We start from the raw sequence: 20318 nt of genomic DNA, 5'->3' as shown, positions 1-20318 counted from the left end.
AACGAGCGTGTGGATTGTACTTAGAAACACCGCAGGTGCTCGTAAGTCCTTACACACACTGATTCAGCTGCGCTTTTGGCTCAGGGCACTGTTAATACATGTCATGGGTGGGGCGTTTCTGCACCGCTGTGCGCTGCTTCAGCAAAGACGGCCACTCAGGATTGCGGATGGCGCATCCAAATGTGAACACATGGCCAGAAGGCGCAGTGACAGACGTTGGTAACGGATGATGAAGCACAACTCTACACTTCATTGATTGTGGTCACATGACGGAAGGTTACTAGAGTACAAAACAAAGAAGCAAGCTCACTGCGAGGTTTCCCAAGTTGAAGTATATATTGTGCGTCAATAGCAATGTGTCAGCCTGTCGAGATTTGGAATAACATTTATTCTATGGTAGATACGTATATTACCACTGCTGTTGGGCAGAGACTGCTTTATACTATTTACATATAAAAAATAAAATAAAGAAAAAAGCCAACAAGAAGGAATCATCCAATTAGAAATTAGTAATTAAGTAATTCATACTTAGTACTTAGTAATTCGTACGGCTGCATGCTGATTGGGTAGAGCAGAGGGAGGGCGGGGGTTTGGAGGCATTGTGGAGGGGGCTCGCTGGTCCCCCTGGTGGCGAGGTGAGGAAATGCACTCTCACATACCTTCCTGTGCAAGGGCAGCAGTGCTTGTGGTGGGAGCAGCAGGGCTGGTATGCTGCCGGCCCACTATTGGACAGAGAGGCGTTGAGTTGGGAGAAGTTATGGAACTGTATTCAAACCCTCTACTGAACAAATTACCTTTGTTTATTATAAGGAAACAAGGTCTAGAATAAAAACGAAAAGCTAAAGCTTTCAAACCTGCTATATCACCTGCACAAACCGTAAACATCTTCTGTTCAGGAAGTAAACTGATATTAAACTGAAAAGAAAGTTACGGATATTCCTTTACTGCCTTAGCTCAAAAAATCCAAAAGTTTCTACTCCTGTAATCCAAAGCTCTAGATCCCAAGTGAATTCTCCTTCCATTTAATTACCAAGCCAGCCGTTCGAGATCTGTTTTTATAGTGAAAACTGGAGTAAGACTTCAAGAGGTGGGCAAAGTTCATCCATGACTTTGCACTTTCCTACCTGATCCCAGGAGAATGAGGGAACTCACCTGAGAAGTTTCTAGAAACCAGCATAGTAGTGAGAATGGCTCCCTGAACAAAGACAGAGAAAAATGGAGTGTTTAGTCCATGGCAACAGGACTTTCAGCACTAATTACCCAAGGGAAGAAGACTGGAGTTAGTCTAAGGGTCCTTCAAACCCATGCTGTACCTTGAGTTTTCTGCGAGCATTGAACTTGCGCAAGCACTCCACGGTCTCTTGGCGATGCATCATGGATGCCACTGTGGACCGTTGCTGAAATGAGCAAATGCAAGACAGAGAAAAATATTGCACATCAGCATTATCTAAGTATTTGAACCAATTAAAGGGATAGTTCATCCAAAAATGAACAGTCTTTCATTATTTATCCACCCTCAACTGGTCCCGTATGACTTTCATTCTTGTATGGAACACTAAATAACACTTAACAAACCTAACAATATACTTGTCACCATTAAATGAATTGTGAGTTTGCTTTGATCAGACATTGTGATAATTAATGACAATTGTTTTCATTTGAGAAATTATGTTTTACATTTCACCCTGAGTGGGGGATTTAAACTCTTGAAATCTGGCAACCCCTGGAGTCCAGTTATCAATGCAAGTTAATGTCAAATGAAGAAATAAATGTTTTTAGGATAAATAACTATTGGGCAAATCTCGCAGATGATTATGCTTAATTAATCAAAAAAAGCAGAAATGATCATGCATAAAATGTGATTATTCGTGCAGCCCCAGTGCTTCTGCACTATTTTTGAAGCTTGAAAGCTCCAGTCCCGATTCACTGACGTTGTAACGTAAGGAGCAACCGGCACTTTACTCAAAAGTTCTCCAAAGTCATACAGGTTTGAAACAAGATGTGTAAGTAAATAAGAATTTTCATACTGAATGCACTATTCCTTAGCTATTACCTATTCTGAGAGAACAAAATATGTGAATGTGAAAGCTGCATTTCATATTAAACTCTAAAAGAGCTCAGATTCCCCCAGTAGATTTTTCTTGCTTGGAGCTTGTGGAAAATGTAGAGATAACTCGGCAGAGATAACTTACGCAGACCCATGGGTGCTTGAGGGCCTGCTCTGAGGTGATTCTCTTAGCTGGGTTGATGGTCAGCATTTGGTTGATGAGGTTCTTGGCCTCGGGGGTGACCGTGTCCCACTCCGGAGAAGGAAACTGTGGGGGCAAGAATCATGAGTGAGCGTTAGATATGCAATCTAAATGCAGAAGCAAGCCTAGAGAGCTTTTCACACCACAAGATGTACTGACACACATACAGAGCGGTCTGCACCGGGGCCTAATGAAATTAAACGTATCACAAGGCAGTGTACAGGATCCAATGAGTCACGGCAGTCAGTCCTTCTATTGTCGGCCTATTCGGCACGGCTGGTGCTTGAAACATGTTGCTTGCGCATTTCACACCTCATGGCTTCATTGCAGCCCATAACTAGAGAAAATTGCAGTTGTAATTAGCCAATAAAAAGCTGTGTCTGTATCCGTGTTAAATGTGTGTCACACCTCCTCTTTCGTACCAGAAGATCTTAATGTGGCCGTTACAAATCCTTTGACTGTTCCATGAAAACCTTGGGCAGGTTCCAGGAAGTATAATTTGTTTTGCGCATCAAGCTGTGTTGCATCAGCTAAAACGAGCGTGTGGATTGTACTTAGAAACACCGCAGGTGCTCGTAAGTCCTTACACACACTGATTCAGCTGCGCTTTTGGCTCAGGGCACTGTTAATACATGTCATGGGTGGGGCGTTTCTGCACCGCTGTGCGCTGCTTCAGCAAAGACGGCCACTCAGGATTGCGGATGGCGCATCCAAATGTGAACACATGGCCAGAAGGCGCAGTGACAGACGTTGGTAACGGATGATGAAGCACAACTCTACACTTCATTGATTGTGGTCACATGACGGAAGGTTACTAGAGTACAAAACAAAGAAGCAAGTTCACTGCGAGGTTTCCCAAGTTGAAGTATATATTGTGCGTCAATAGCAATGTGTCAGCCTGTCGAGATTTGGAATAACATTTATTCTATGGTAGATACGTATATTACCACTGCTGTTGGGCAGAGACTGCTTTATACTATTTACATATAAAAAATAAAATAAAGAAAAAAGCCAACAAGAAGGAATCATCCAATTAGAAATTAGTAATTAAGTAATTCATACTTAGTACTTAGTAATTCGTACACACACAATGTACACACAGACTTTTATTTTGGAAGCGATTAATTGCGATTAATCGATTTTACATCCCTAAGTGACAGTTAAAACATTTACAAATGTTGCAAAAGACTTCTATTTCAAATAAATGTGTGTCTTTTGAACTTTCTATTAATCAAAGAAATTTGAAAAGATGTTATAGCTTTTTACAAAATATTAAGCAGAACAACTGTTTATAGCACATTTGACATTGACGACTGTAATATAATGGCTGCAAAAAATTCAGCTTTGCCATAACAGGAATAAATACAATTTTAAATGTATTAAAATGGAAAGCAGCTATTTAAAATTCTCATCATATTACTGTTTTTACTGTATTTTTGATCAGCCGTGGTGAGCATTAGAGACTTCTTTCAAAAACATAAAAAAGAAAATTGTACTAACCCCAAACATTTGAATGGTAGTGTATTTATCGTTTTTGCACTGCTTATTCTTTGATTCATCAATAATCATATTTCTTTTTTCTTTAATTTCCAAATACTAAGAGAAAATAATCAAATGAGATTTTAAAAAAAACATTATTCCTGATCTTAACTCTTTACCGGCACATTATATTTAATATCTCTATACCAGGGATCTTCAACAGTTCCTTGTTCAGTTAACAGTTTCCTTCCCAAATTAAAGCATATTAAGTATAATAAAGAATATAATGTCCAACTATATGACTCTGATCATTTTAATGCCTTTGCGTCATAAGTATGAAAATACATTAATATGGAACTATACACATGTTTTGAGTGGTCCCTGTTATGACACTCCATCCACAGAAGGGTCCTTGACATATGAACCATTTTGTGGTTGAATTTTCAGCAAAAATAACTACATTGTGATAAAGGGTTTGACATATTTTCCATCTCTGAAGTGAACTGACCTGGCCTGCCCAACCCTGTGACTACCAAAACCATCTAAAAGTGTAACCTGCATGCACTCCATTTTCACAATAAGATCACAGTTTTATCATCTCCTCCCTTTTATTTGTCACATACATTTTAATGGAATGAGCGACTCTCTGGGGCAGTCACTCACTCCATGTCCTGCCACATATGTCTGAGAGTGTGAGACTGTGATGCAAGAGATGGACAATTCAAAAATACGCAAGCAAACAAGCACATACACTCTGGGACAAGAGGCAGTTGTTTCTAAGCAATGCTCATCTCTCTGCAATGCGTCAGGGAGGGCCTGACATAATCACTAACAGTACCAGTAGCTCTAAAACGCACCCAATCAGAAATTAAACAGAACAGTTGGATCACAGTGTGTTGCAGAGACCTTGCGACATCTGTTGTAATCAAATCATGCAGGAACAATTGAGCAATAAGCTGGAATCTTATTTATTTGATTTCATTTTATTAAATAAAATAAATATGGAAATATGATCATTCACTAAAGTCTGACTGAAAAATATAAAATAATAATTTACAAAATCATATAAAATTCCAGCTCATTGATTTATTTTTCCAACATTTGATTACATAATTGTTTATTTTATTTTTTACTTTATTCTTATTTTATTTGCGTCTTCCACCCCTCTTGCCCTATTATTGCCATCAGTTTAAACATTTTTTTAAACAGCTCTGCCTTGAATTTTATTCCAAAAATTTTCACAAACATTCATAGGAAATGTTAATGGTATCCTGCTGGGAAATTCCAGTGATTTTCTGAAAGGATGTGGAGGCTTTGTGATGTGCTGTCTAAAATTAAACAAGCCTCACTGGACTCATTTATGAAACGTGAACTTGATGAGTTCACATAGATTGGACTAATTAGAAACACCCAAAAAATATGATTTTCAAGTAAAACGTCACTTCAAAAATCTATGCAAATTTGACAGAAATGTGGCCAGAGGAAATGTAGAGAGCAAAGAATTTTTACACTCCTAGTGAATGCCTCAGTTGAAAGACTTGATGGTGCATTCAAAGACCAATCAGATGAAGGAGGTTTTAGAGTAGCTGGACTGAACTCCCGCAGACAGAGACAGTTCGAGAGAGTGGCTCCATCAGAGGACAGCTGTACTTACATCATAAGCTCCCGCCTTGATCTGCTGGTATAACTTGTGTTGATCTTCATCCCAAAATGGAGGATAGCCCACTAACAGAATGTACAAGATTACACCTGTGAAGGAAAGAAAGAGAAAAGTATTCTGATTGGCTGAAAATAAGAATATTAGATTCCTACTGACTGACAGTGTTTATTTATTTTTCACATGTACAAAGTTCCATGTTGATAGCACTACAGTAAAATATCACTTTGAGTTGTGTGTAGGCATGTGACGGTATCAAATTTTCATGTTGCGATTAATTGCGAATGCTTTTATCACGGTATATGGCATTATCACGATATTGAAATTTAGTTGCAAAAAATGTCAAAGTTTTACAGGTTTTATAACTTTTTTCTTATAACAAAAAGAACTGAACATTTAAATACAATAAAGCAATACACAAAAAATAAATTAAAACATTTCACACAGATTAAAGTGCAAAAGAATTATAAAGACCATTTACAGTGCAATCTCATAAGTTAACCTTAGTTAATGCATCAACATTAACAATGAGCAATAGCTACATTTGCTACAGAAGTTATTAAGCTTTGTTAAAAATACAACTGTAATATCTCTAAACCAGGGATCTTCAACAGTTCCTTGTTCAGTTAACAGTTTCCTTCCCAAATTAAAGCATATTAAGTATAATAAAGAATATAATGTCCAACTATATGACTCTGATCATTTTAATGCCTTTGCGTCATAAGTATGAAAATACATTAATATGGAACTATACACATGTTTTGAGTGGTCCCTGTTATGACACTCCATCCACAGAAGGGTCCTTGACATATGAACCATTTTGTGGTTGAATTTTCAGCAAAAATAACTACATTGTGATAAAGGGTTTGACATATTTTCCATCTCTGAAGTGAACTGACCTGGCCTGCCCAACCCTGTGACTACCAAAACCATCTAAAAGTGTAACCTGCATGCACTCCATTTTCACAATAAGATCACAGTTTTATCATCTCCTCCCTTTTATTTGTCACATACATTTTAATGGAATGAGCGTCTCTCTGGGGCAGTCACTCACTCCATGTCCTGCCACATATGTCTGAGAGTGTGAGACTGTGATGCAAGAGATGGACAATTCAAAAATACGCAAGCAAACAAGCACATACACTCTGGGACAAGAGGCAGTTGTTTCTAAGCAATGCTCATCTCTCTGCAATGCGTCAGGGAGGGCCTGACATAATCACTAACAGTACCAGTAGCTCTAAAACGCACCCAATCAGAAATTAAACAGAACAGTTGGATCACAGTGTGTTGCAGAGACCTTGCGACATCTGTTGTAATCAAATCATGCAGGAACAATTGAGCAATAAGCTGGAATCTTATTTATTTGATTTCATTTTATTAAATAAAATAAATATGGAAATATGATCATTCACTAAAGTCTGACTGAAAAATATAAAATAATAATTTACAAAATCATATAAAATTCCAGCTCATTGATTTATTTTTCCAACATTTGATTACATAATTGTTTATTTTATTTTTTACTTTATTCTTATTTTATTTGCGTCTTCCACCCCTCTTGCCCTATTATTGCCATCAGTTTAAACATTTTTTTAAACAGCTCTGCCTTGAATTTTATTCCAAAAATTTTCACAAACATTCATAGGAAATGTTAATGGTATCCTGCTGGGAAATTCCAGTGATTTTCTGAAAGGATGTGGAGGCTTTGTGATGTGCTGTCTAAAATTAAACAAGCCTCACTGGACTCATTTATGAAACGTGAACTTGATGAGTTCACATAGATTGGACTAATTAGAAACACCCAAAAAATATGATTTTCAAGTAAAACGTCACTTCAAAAATCTATGCAAATTTGACAGAAATGTGGCCAGAGGAAATGTAGAGAGCAAAGAATTTTTACACTCCTAGTGAATGCCTCAGTTGAAAGACTTGATGGTGCATTCAAAGACCAATCAGATGAAGGAGGTTTTAGAGTAGCTGGACTGAACTCCCGCAGACAGAGACAGTTCGAGAGAGTGGCTCCATCAGAGGACAGCTGTACTTACATCATAAGCTCCCGCCTTGATCTGCTGGTATAACTTGTGTTGATCTTCATCCCAAAATGGAGGATAGCCCACTAACAGAATGTACAAGATTACACCTGTGAAGGAAAGAAAGAGAAAAGTATTCTGATTGGCTGAAAAAAAGAATATTAGATTCCTACTGACTGACAGTGTTTATTTATTTTTCACATGTACAAAGTTCCATGTTGATAGCACTACAGTAAAATATCACTTTGAGTTGTGTGTAGGCATGTGACGGTATCAAATTTTCATGTTGCGATTAATTGCGAATGCTTTTATCACGGTATATGGCATTATCACGATATTGAAATTTAGTTGCAAAAAATGTCAAAGTTTTACAGGTTTTATAACTTTTTTCTTATAACAAAAAGAACTGAACATTTAAATACAATAAAGCAATACACAAAAAATAAATTAAAACATTTCACACAGATTAAAGTGCAAAAGAATTATAAAGACCATTTACAGTGCAATCTCATAAGTTAACCTTAGTTAATGCATCAACATTAACAATGAGCAATAGCTACATTTGCTACAGAAGTTATTAAGCTTTGTTAAAAATACAACTGTTAGTTCATGTTAGCTTGGGTTCATTAAATAACACAGTAGCAACTTTTGATTTTAACAGCGTGTTATTAAATATTGAAATTAAGATTAATAAATGTTTAGAAGAATATTTCATTGGCAGTTTAACTAATGGAGCCTTAATGTAAAGTTTGACCCAACAAAGAATCAAAACCTTTTCAAACAGTATCTAGGGCATGTTGTAGTCCAGATTAAAATGTACAAAAAGTTTTAAAATAAATAGCCTATTAAGTCGATGTGAAGAACACTGTAGCGAATACAAAAATCTTAATGGCTATTTAAATCATTTAAATATGTTTCGGAAAGTAGCGCAGCTGCTTTGTTCGCGGGGTTTGGGGTAACGGCTGCATTTCTGCTGTTTAGCACCATCTGCTGTCAGAGAGTGAATGTGCGCTTTCATTCAGTGCGTCTCTTTCACGTGTTCCGCCATGAGCTTCTCCCAAGCTTGTTTACATCAGAGTGCGCACGCATCTTTTTTGAAGCAGCATACAGCTGTGTTGTGCATTGTGACCAGTTGATGGGGAAATTATTCTTAAAATGCATTAAGAAAATCTGAATAATTTTTTAATAATTATTCATGGTAATTTTAAGTTTTCAAAAAGGGTTCAAAAGGGTTTAAGGTTCAAAAAACACATTATTTTCCACATACTGTACGGTTTCTCCTCTATGCCCCACCTTTCTGAAATGCAGTGATTTTTACAAAGCTCATTGTTCTGAAAAGCGAGGTGTGCTCTGATTGACCAGCTACCCAGTGTGTTGTGATTGGCCGAATACCTCAAGCGTGTGACGGAAATGTTACGCCCCTTACCATATTGTGATGCCCTGTCCCAGAGCGACGAGACAAAAACATTAAAGCCCATTATAAACTAGGCATTTGTTGCATCCAGTGGGTACATAATTATGGATTATAATGACTTATTACTGTCCTTTTACGCGTTGCATCACGCCGCATAACATAAAACCATATCTGCATTTGTGATCGTAGAAATGACAAACAACAAGTGCTACTCTACACTGCTCAAAACGCGCGTTTGAATCATCAGTGGCAAAAACAGTCTTCCATAAAATGCGCTACACTCTTCTGAATATTTGGTTTGAACTGTTCTGGAACAGTGTTGTAAATACAACTTAACCACTGATTTCTAGTCGTGTCCTCTTTTGGAAGGCCAAACAAAGTATTTTCGCTTTCGCAACGAAACACACAGCGTCTTCACAACATGGCGGCGGCAGCAACAATAAAGTTACGCCTTCTTTCTTTGCTTGAACATTTGGGCGGTTTTATGCAAATCTTCGCACATCGTGACGTAGACATGTGGGGGCATGGACCAGTCTTAACTTTTATAAAGAATATCTCTTTGGGTTTGAGACTTTAGTCTTTGCAACTTTAGGGATCTTATCTATTCACAAACAGCTTGTAACACTCCAAAGAAAAAGGAAAACTTGAAATCGCATCATATGACCCCTTTCAGTCCAAATGGTAATTTGTTTTGTAATAATGTTTTACATAAAACCCCAACCCTATTAACTAGTACCTAATCATCATCTTGTTACTTCATGTGAAACTTGCAGCCTTAACCTGACTGACGTCCTTGTTTCAAGCGATGGTTAAGTGCTTCACTCAATATTTGCTTCAAAAAGCATGTATTCCAAAAGACTGTGTTGACAAACAGATCTACCGTACATTTAAACCCTATTTTCTGCTGAGTTCAGCAGCAAAAACAGGCTTGGTGCCGAAACTCTACTCAGCACTGCACTGCGAACTTAAGCAGTATGAATACTACAACCTGTTAATTCAGCAAGCAGAATGAATATGCAAGAGGTCTAATGATTAAAGACCCTGTTGAAAACTCACCACAGGCCCAGATGTCCACAGGTTTGCCGTAGGGATCCTTCCGCAACACCTCTGGAGACAGGTAGCCAGGTGTGCCAGCAAAACCTGTGACAAAAACAGGTTGAATTAACCATTCTGTACTCTGAGAATAAGATTAAGTGGATTCAAACCACAGGCGCCTGTAGGCAAAGTAGCTCAGCCAATTAATATTCACTGAAATGCTAATAATTCCAAGCAGGTGTGTGTGGATAGTTTGATAGATGGACTTTTCCATACGCCAGAACCATTTCGAGCCAAAATGGTGACGTGCCAAGATGGCTGCCTCCCTCCAGCACTGGCACGGCTGAAGCGGGCTGGAAATAGGTGGATTTTAAACAGCTGCGGTAACATAATTCTGTGCTGTCCAATCATATAGCTTGTATACAACAATTATTCCTACTCGCAAGGCTTTGCTCTTCACAAAACTCTGCATACTTCAGTCAAAACAAGATTACCTATTTAAATCTAAAGAAAGCTGTACTGATACTTGATTAGCACTAAAGCAACAGCTATCTCATGGTAACAGAAATAAGCAGCCGCCAGTAGGGGGCCACAAGGCCCAAGAGAACCCTGCCTGACGGTTTCATCCAGTAGAGACAGCTCAGGAGAGGCATTTTCATAGCTAAAGGGTCTTTCACACACCGACAGGAATGATTGTGAAAGCTAAACATGAAATGGGCTAAGATTGGCATTCGGCACAGCCTGAAAATAAGCCTTTACGGCCATTCCAATCCATTTCAGACCAGAGGTAATGGAGCGGGAAATGTGGCAACATCCTTTTAAGATAAACTAAAAGAACATTACAAGAGGGAATCAGCACAGAAAATCCTCACTAATATAGAAAATCCTGTCAAATCTAAAGCAACAGTAGTAAAAATACAAAAATGTGTGGAAAGTCTAAAAAGTATTCACAATTGGTCAAAACCACCCACAACATCCTAGCATAATGGGGACAAGCACCACATTTAAATCTAAAAATCCATCAAGACATGGATTTTTCGAGCACATCAAGAGTAAGGAAACACCAGAACTACATACTAGCATGTATTTTAGCATGCTGTCTTACAGGATTGGAATCAAACTGAGGGGAATAATAAATGAGAGCAGGAAACTTGCTGTTCTTTACCAAACCAGGCCTGCTGATCTCCCTGCACCTCGATGGCCAGCCCAAAATCAGCCAGTTTCACTGCCGCTCCTTTCATCTTACTGGCCAACAGCAAGTTCTCGGGCTGAGGAGGAAAACAGAGGAAGCCTTTAACACTCTCAAACATTTCAAATGGACTGAAAAGAGAGGTTAAAAAGATACTCTAGGATTGACAATGCCCAGCGTGTGGTGCAAAGCTGGATATTTTACTGGTGGTGAATGTTAAATCTAATGGAACGTTTACACTGACAGCAATTTGTAACATCAAAGCAACTAACACCACTTAGTCAGAGTTTAAGCAATTTCTACAAATACAATCTAGCTATATGCCAAAAAACTGAGAAATGCAAGTTTATGCAATGTGCAGCTACGTGATGTGGCGACTACCAATTTACTTGTCAAATAAAGATTTTCATTACTGTAATTTTTAATTAATAAAGGTATTACAATAAAAACATTTTAACCAAAATAACATACACAACCATTCAAAAGTTTGGCTTTGGTACAGATTTTGAAAGAAGTCTCTTATGCGCACCAAGACTGCCTTTATTTGATCAGTAAAACAGTAATACTGTGATATTGTGTAAATATTACTGAGGTTAAAAATTCAAAAATTAATTTATTCCTGCGATGCAAAACTGAATTTTCAGCATCATCACTCTAGTATTCGGTGTCACATGATCCTTCAGAAATCACTGAAAGCACTGTTGTGCTGCTTAATTTTGTAGAAACCATGATACAATTTTTTCACAATTCTATGATGAATAGAAAGAGCAAAAGAATTTATTTAAAATGTAATTATAAATATCTTTACCGTCACCTTCAATCAGTTTAATACATCCTTGCTGCATTAAAAGCATTAATTTCTTTAAAAAAAAATATTAACCCAGACTTTAGAACAGTAGTGTGTCAATTTTAAAAATTACAGTAGTGAGAATATGATGAGAATTAGAAAAAAATGTGTTTAATTAATTGTACTAAACATAATGATACAAAAATGATTAATTTTCTTTTCATTTTCCTTTTTTTTAATTTGAAATATGACTGAGACATGAATTTAAGTTCACCAGTAACATTAAGACATCCAGCAGAAGTAACACTAACAAAACCAACAATACAGACACTTTGCGACCTGCAACACTGTCAGTGTGAACACTCATTTAAAAAAAGTACACCACAAGCAGATGTGCAGATGTGTCAGAGCCAAACCTGCTCAGTAGGATATGACAGATTTTGGGGGTCAAAGATCTCTCCACAGGTAATTGAGTTTATACATGGCTTAAAGGTTAAGCACGACTGAATTGTGTTTGCTTTACTACCACATTTACGCTGAGGAAATATTAGGGTGGATTTCCTGCGGTTTTGTCAGTGCTCCAAATTTGAAATCAAACACAAACATGCATTAATATCCAAGAGCTTCAAGTACAAAACCAAGAGAAGAGGCCCAGAAAGATATATTAGGCACAATGGAGGGCTTTCACACTAAAATATAGGCTGGAAAAGTCGATTTCCCCTCCGTTCTCGAATACACAACTCAATAAGCTTGATTTATTAGCTGCCACACATATAACTTCTCAATGCACAGAGTTCATCCTCGAGTTCTACATTCAAGCACAGAATTCAAATGCATCCGTTATGATGATGCTGGGAAATTTATGCCCATAGGTGTGAATCTCTCACTCTCCCTCATTAAACGCACAGACTACAAATGAGGAATGGTGAGACTCGCCGTGACCCCTCCCCACATCCCTCCGTCTCTCAGGCAATACCAGCAACAGTTGTCGTATCACGTTCCTTGCTATGGCAACCAGCCTGGGCACATCTCTGCTGCTCAGCATTGGGCTCACATACACATGGGGGAGGGCAGTGGATGTGACTAACGCACAATAGGAGGACATGATAAAACTGTGTCTGTATGCGTTATCCAAGACATGCCACCGTCAAGACAACAAGTACATTCATTTCATACATTCACATGCACTGAGACACAAAGGCAATGTGTTTGATGTTTATGCATGTACTTATATGGTAATATAATGAATTGCTTAAAGAGTACTGTTAAAAAAAAAGAAAAGAGTATTACTAGCCAATCCCAGGTTGATTCTTTGTCAACTCAACTAGAGGTCTTTTTTTCTGGTGAAAGAAATACATAAATGAAGAAGATTTTGTAGAGGGGGGTCAAAATGACAATTTTCACCTGAGATTCGGAGCCAAATTACAGGGAGCACATCTTGTGTGTATATGCTATAACTCGAAGTATTAGAGTATTATCTTAATATCCTTATATATTTTAGTTCTTAAACTTTTCTTTTGGTATCTTTATTTTTAAGGCCCTACATTGTTCATTTCCAGAGATTTCAGTGTGGCTCCTTTAGTAAATCGTTCACATTTTCAGTGGTCAAAAATCAAATGTGAGTCACTTTGCATTCAGCTGATATTTTTTTTCTTTTTAAAAGAAATGTGTGAAGTACAAATAATGTTGAAAAATCGTCATTTTGGCCCCCTACACGTTTAGAAATAAAGGTATAGAAGTTGTCACTGGGGCGGTACCTTTTCAAAAGCTTCACTTTTGTACCCATTAAGTTCAAATATGTACACTTTAAGTGCTAATATGTACCTTTAAGGTACCAAAAGTGACCCTTTAGGTACAACCATGCACCTTTTGAAAAGGTACTGTCCCAGTGACAGCTTTTGTACCTTTATTTCTGTGAATGTACTTCGTAAATGCAGATCCATGACATTTAATATTTTGGATTTCATCACTATTTATTTTTCTTTCTTCTTCAAAAAAAAATTTAGCTGGGGAAGTTTCTCAAATTTGGTTGATTTGACATGTAATGACCCAAAAGTCTTTGTAGCAAGTATCTGATTATGAAATTAAACAGAAATGAAAAAGCAGAAGTATGTACGATCATGTGCTTTCACATGCAGTCTTAAAGGATTGAAATCAAACGAAGGGGAACATTGTTGTACGTGCATATCTGTGTGTTTGTGAGGGGCAGGGCAGGGCAGGGCATTGACTTGGAAACCCTCAGAGGCAGGCCGGTTGCCATGTGTGTAGTTGTTGTTGCGACAGACTCTCGCTCACCTTAAGGTCTCTGTGCACGATGTCATGCTGGTGAATATGATTGACACTCTCCAGGATCTGATTGATGCATTGGCTGAAAAACAGAATAATAAATCAATCAGTGGAAGAGAAAGATCATAAGGATAAGTGAGAGGGTGAGATAAGGCTAAATATTGATTTTAACCATTTATTTGTACTGTATACAAAAGTCTGTTTCCTTAAATTTACCATCTTTTTACTTAACTTTGCGATCTCTGAAAGGTGCAGTTTTCCACAAGTTATATGGAATAATTTAACAGTTTGTGTGTGTGTTCTTTTGAGAACCTGACAGCCCCTGGTTAATGCTCTTTTCAGATGTAAGAAAGAAACAAAAAAAACTAATAGACTCTTCAAAATTTCTCCTTTATGCCAAAGAGGGAAAAAAAGCCATATGGGTAGCTGTAGGGAACAACATTTTCATTTTTGGGTGAACAACACCTTTGAAAATACACTATATTTAAATAGTATTCTGCAGTTGATACCAGATATAATACAGTTTATATTAAAATTGCCAAACAAGAAATGCTTCCACAAAAATAAATCATATTAAAGTATATTACCGAAAATCAGTTATACAGTCTTATATTATACAGTCATTTTGTAAAGAAATAAAGTCTAAGCTTAAGCTTGATTAAAATTAATTGATTACAGTAAAGTTAATCAACAGCGTCGGCTTGACAATTCAATTAAGCAATTAAATTAAACACCGTGACTGGATAATTGATGCTACATATGAATGTACCACTGCTGCTTTAACAGACAGAGCTGGGGTCAAGTGTAATGTGACTGAGGCACAAAAGGTGAGCTGAGCAGGGGATTGTGTGCTAGCTGGGGTGGGCGTTACTCTTGGAAAAGTGCCTCACCCTCAGACAGGTACACACACATGCACACGCGTTATCTCATCCCTCTTAAAGCTGTAATCCTATAACAGAATGTTATAGAGGCCTAACCGGGACAGATGAACCAGAATGAACGTGTGTGTGTGTGTGTGTGTGTGTGTGTGTGTGCGCGCATGTGTGTGTTTAAGTGTTGCTGTGGTGTCATGCTACTTTATAGATACTTAGTATTAATGTGAAATTATGCATGACTTCCTTTAGATCCTTATTGAATTTGTTCTGAGGAAATGGCACAGATGATGGTTGGGACATGAATGTGTACATCAGACTTCTCGACATAGGTCACTTGTAGGCTTAAGCAAAACAGATTTTAAACAATAAATTATATTATATTATATTGCATTATATCAACTTGACATTTGCTGTGTATTTAAATTGCTATATAAATTATTATATTACTACGCTGTCAATCTGTTTTGTTCAATCAAACCATAGTAATTATTATATTATATTATTATAAACTTGACCCGTGCAGACTCATACCATGTATAATATATCAAATTTCCTATTTGCTATTTAAATTATTATACTAAGTAATAAGTTATCCATGATATCCATTATAATAAGTTATCCATGATTTTTCTATAATATAATATAATATATAAATTGTTTTAAAGCAAAAAAAAATAATAATAAATACATGTATAATATATCAAATTTCCTATTTGCTATTTAAATTATTATACTAAGTAATAAGTTATCCATGATATCCATTATAATAAGTTATCCATGATTTTTCTATAATATAATATAATATATAAATTGTTTTAAAGCAAAAAAAAATTATAATAATAAAAATATATATATATTACATTCATTATTATAATTAGAATTATATTAATTCCAGTGACAACAAGCAACTTGTCATTTTACAATGCCTTGTTAGGACATGCCACAAGGAACGAGTGAGTGAAAATGGAGTATATGAGATAAGAAAGTAGACCGATAAAGACCGTTGAGTATATTAATGTTATAAAAGAACACAGAAGCTATTTGCCCAAATTTGGTTAAATTTTAAGCCCAGCATTCCATTTTCAGGACAGCACAAATCCCACTGGACACAAAAGACCTGTCTCTCTCTATTTCACACACATATAGAGTACATGCACATACATACACACAAATAAGACAGCTGATCTCTTAATAAAACACCTCTTTTCCCCACTCACCCTCTTTTTATCTGTCTTTATCTATGTGATATCAAAGCTCTAAACTGGCATCATGCAACTCATGTAAACCAAATTTACCATGAACTCCCGTATGAGCGCATTAAAGCACAGCTAACTGCTGGAGGGTGTTTGTGTTGGATGCCTGGGGCTTTAACTTAGAATCAGAGTCCCTCAGAGACTTACACACTCGCTGGTGGTTCCTGAAGACACTGTTCAAAGTGTGTCATTTCTATGTTACCAGATTTTCCACTTTGAGAAAGCTGTTTAGGAAGAATCTTCATGTTTGCCGTTCAGTGGCAGTACTGTTAGTGCTGCAGAAGTGATGCACTCGAGAGGAGGGGCCAACAGAGGCCAAATGGATGCGCTTTTGTGTGGCACCTGTTGATTGCCAGTTCTGCAACTCCACCATCATTAAAGGCTTTCAGTTTTTCTCACAAAAGGGATCGTCCTCTCCCTGTGCTTTTGACTCAGATGTAAGTGTGTGTGTGTGTGTGTAAGTGTGACCTGCTCACTGCAGGCTGCAGCACAGTAACCACAGCAACAGTAAATTTATATATATTAAGCAGCACTGTTTTTTAACTAATAATAATAAGAAAAGTTTAATGAAAGTTTAATTGAATCAAATCAGCATATCAGAATGATTTCTGAACGATCATGTGACTAGGGCTGGGTATCGTTCAAAATTTTTCGATATGGATACCGATACCGATACCTTCACTTCGATACCGGTTCCTGAACGATACTTTTTTCGATACCAATTTTATGAAATCAATTTTAACAAGATTACATTATCTAGACTGGGAGAAAAAAAGCGTGATTTCCGTAGCCAACATAAAAAAGGTGGAAGACATGGAAATAGTTTGTCATTTTTTACCCTATTGTTTGTTATATTTATTTGCTCAATGTCTTGAGCAATGCGTAAATCCGGCCCTGTTAGACGGCAATCGGAAGTTATTACAAACACTCGATGGTGGTTTAAAGTGAGTTTTGCGTGAAAGACTAATATAAATCTTATTTATTGTCTTATGTAGCATGATGCTACAGTGTGCATGAATGGTCACATAACACGCGCTTTCGGTCGTGTAACGTTAGTATGAACGGACATCTGCATATGATCGGAACTCCACGCAGCTCCCGCGCTACTCTATACTGGTGGCGTTACAGTACCACGAGAGCTAAAGAGAGCAGACTGCTCCGTGCGCTTTCGAATCGCTCTCGCAGATGATCGATCTGCGCCGCGCCTCTAGTCGAACACACCAGCAAGTGTTGCAGGCTTATTGGCTCACTGACGCTGATGAGATTAACCCCTTAGGTATCAAAATTTGGTACCAAACGACAAGACATTTTTCGATACTCGATGGTATCGAGGCAATTCGGTCGGTGCCTAAAAAGTATCAAACTCGATACCCAGCCCTACATGTGACAGAAGACTGAAGTAATAACTGCTCAAATTTTTCCTTTGCATTACAGGAATAAGTTAAATTTTAAAATATATTAAAATAGAAAACAGTTCATTTAAACAGTAGTGCACAATATAGTGTGAGGGTGGAGTGCAGTTGGCACTGAGGTGTGTACGAGACATAACAGGAACATTTGTAGCTCAGCCTTTGTTCCACGTAAATTGAGTTCCACAATGACGCCTGGAAAAATCAAAGTGCACTGGACTGGTTAAAACCAGGACACAATCAAAGAAACAACAATCTTGACAGCACTAAATCGCATTTATAGGGCCACCCAGAAATGTCTACCCATCAATTTTGCTGGCAGATCCCATCAAATTGAAGGATATATTTTTGACACCCGGAAAGGTGCATACAAGACGTTTTTGTCAAACATATTTCAGCTGCATTTATCTGCCTGCAGGAATGGGGCTTCTGACATGATTCACTGGAACAAAATGTCTTGGGTTTGATAACTTGTCCATCCTGATTCAAAAAGCGGGAAGCACCTTACAGTCTTTGAGAGTTAAAAACTCATCTGAATACAGAAACTAGCTCCAATTCAAACAAAGTTATTTTAATTTTATATACTATTATAGTATTTATTAATTTTAATTAGCTGTTATTTTTTCAGCATTTTTATTTTTAAATGTAGTTATAGTAATTCTGTGAATTTTTTTTGTCAATTTTATTAGTTACATATATATATTAATGTTGCCATATTCTATGGCAAGGTAAAGAAGAAAAGGGCAGAACTGGCTACTCCTGCAGATGAAAAAACTGCTTTGTGAAATTTCATACATTAAAAAGGTGATCTTTCAAGGATTATGGGGGACTGGAGGGATGGGGGGGGGCTCATGTTCATAGTCTTCCTCTCATAAGATTGCGTAACGCTGAATTTTCATGAACTGCAATGTTTTTGGCTTTATGTCAATGTTTTATGATACATGATATACAGTATTATATTTGTTTTAACTGTATAATTTTGCAGTTTAAATAATATTCATGAAAAATGTAATGAAATTAAATTATAAATCATTATTCAGCAAAAAAGAATGGAATAAATAAAAGCACACGTAGCTGGAAATATGTATAAGGTGTCAATTATAAGTACTGTGTTAAAGCTTATAATAGCACCAATTGAATCAACACAAACAACATTTCTGAGAAAAAATATTAACTATAAGTAAGCTTACACTTATTCTAAGTTAGATCCACTATTGTATCCTGTTGCCATATGGCAACATATCACAAAGTACCTTAAAATAATATTTTTTTCCCCAAATTTTTTTTACAGCACTTCAAGTTAAGCCATTCTTAGAAAAGAAAAATATTTAAATATTTTTTTCTATAGGTCTATCATAATACGTGCGGTAGAGGGTTAAATTGTTTATTTATGAGGTTTCATTTCAGTTAGAATGCGGTCTTAAAAGGCAGTTACCTATGTAGGTAGCGAGATAGCTCACTGGGTTTTGAAACAGAGCCTATATTATTATCATCATGTCTCAAGTTACAGTACAGCATATACTGCTGAGTCACACGGCACAGATGTGTGTGTTTGTGTGTGAGTTTCGGTCATACTCACAGGTCAAAGACCAGGTAATGGAAACCTTCTTCTGAGATACTGTCATGGAGCCGAACTGGGGTTGAAAAGACACAACAGGAGAATCAGCATTAAACACAGAGATAATGCATTATGAAAGCAAATGTTTTTAATGAGAGGGAAATCTTGAGCATTCTTCGCTCCATCACACAGCGTTCATAACAACATCTGATGAAAACATGCGGCATAAGTTCAATTACACGCTATTATAGTGTCACGCTTACAATTATGAAGCACGTTTACAGACCTAAGTTAACCATAATGAGCACATGGCCAAATAAAATATCAAAAAGAGGATCCATCGAAAAGAGAGAGAGAGGATGGATGACAAGCTCACTTATGTACACAAGCAGTGTGTCACGTAGACAGTGACACACACCGAGTGTATTGGGTTGGGGGTTGGATGGAGAAAGAGAGAGTGAGAGAAAAATAAGGAGAGAGTTGAGTAAACACTGCCCAGAATAGCAGGGGCCTTATGAGAGCGCTGAGAGAAAGAGCAACATAGCAACTAGTTGAAGGAGGGAGGGAAAGAGACAGAGGGTAAATAACAGAGGGATTGAGGCAAATCTGATGCTGGAAAATACATATATTAGATAAATTACATCTACATTATTAGCTTAATGCAGCGAGTCAATAGTCCTCACAATGATTGTTTGACAAGCAAGGCCCGAGCATGTTGACACTGGGACTGCAAACACGAGCCGCCATCACGTCAGTAATTACAGAAGCTCGAGTTTAATAAAGTCCTAAACATTCAGAGAGAGGTTAAATACAGTGTACTCTGTAAAGCGAGGTATACCGATATTAAGCAAGAAACAATGTATGACAAAACTGGAAGCCATTTAAGTGGATGGAAACACAGTTGGCTGCAATAATAATAATTAATAATAATAATAATAATAATAATAATTTGAAGTGTGGAACATCAGTATCAAAAATTTAATTTAATTAAATTTAATTCAAATATAATTATTATAGTAATAATATATAAATTCTTGCAACCAAGACAGGAGAAATGTTCAGGAAACCTGTTTGAATTTTTTTTTTTTGCAATTTTG

General features: G+C 37.0%; 1 protein-coding gene across 1 annotated transcript in view; it reads right to left on the bottom strand.

The window, feature by feature from the left end:
- LOC107601404 (calcium/calmodulin-dependent protein kinase type II subunit gamma-like) overlaps positions 1-20318 on the bottom strand; it is an 86366-nt gene that overhangs the window by 20242 nt on the left and 45806 nt on the right. The window contains exons 4-12 of the mRNA XM_016293569.1: positions 19241-19297; positions 14136-14215; positions 11030-11132; positions 9886-9969; positions 7431-7525; positions 2193-2315; positions 1314-1397; positions 1153-1195; positions 660-722 (exon numbers count right to left, since the gene is read on the bottom strand). Of these exons, the coding sequence (XP_016149055.1) occupies positions 660-722; positions 1153-1195; positions 1314-1397; positions 2193-2315; positions 7431-7525; positions 9886-9969; positions 11030-11132; positions 14136-14215; positions 19241-19297 (732 nt within the window). The remainder of the gene's footprint in view (positions 1-659; positions 723-1152; positions 1196-1313; positions 1398-2192; positions 2316-7430; positions 7526-9885; positions 9970-11029; positions 11133-14135; positions 14216-19240; positions 19298-20318) is intronic.

This window comes from Sinocyclocheilus grahami, unplaced genomic scaffold (assembly GCF_001515645.1).
Source record: "Sinocyclocheilus grahami isolate Dianchi unplaced genomic scaffold, SAMN03320097.WGS_v1.1 scaffold305.1, whole genome shotgun sequence".
Taxonomy (NCBI): Eukaryota; Metazoa; Chordata; class Actinopteri; order Cypriniformes; family Cyprinidae; genus Sinocyclocheilus; species Sinocyclocheilus grahami.
Note: the sequence above shows the minus strand (reverse complement) of the source record. Positions and strands in the feature narration are given on the sequence as shown.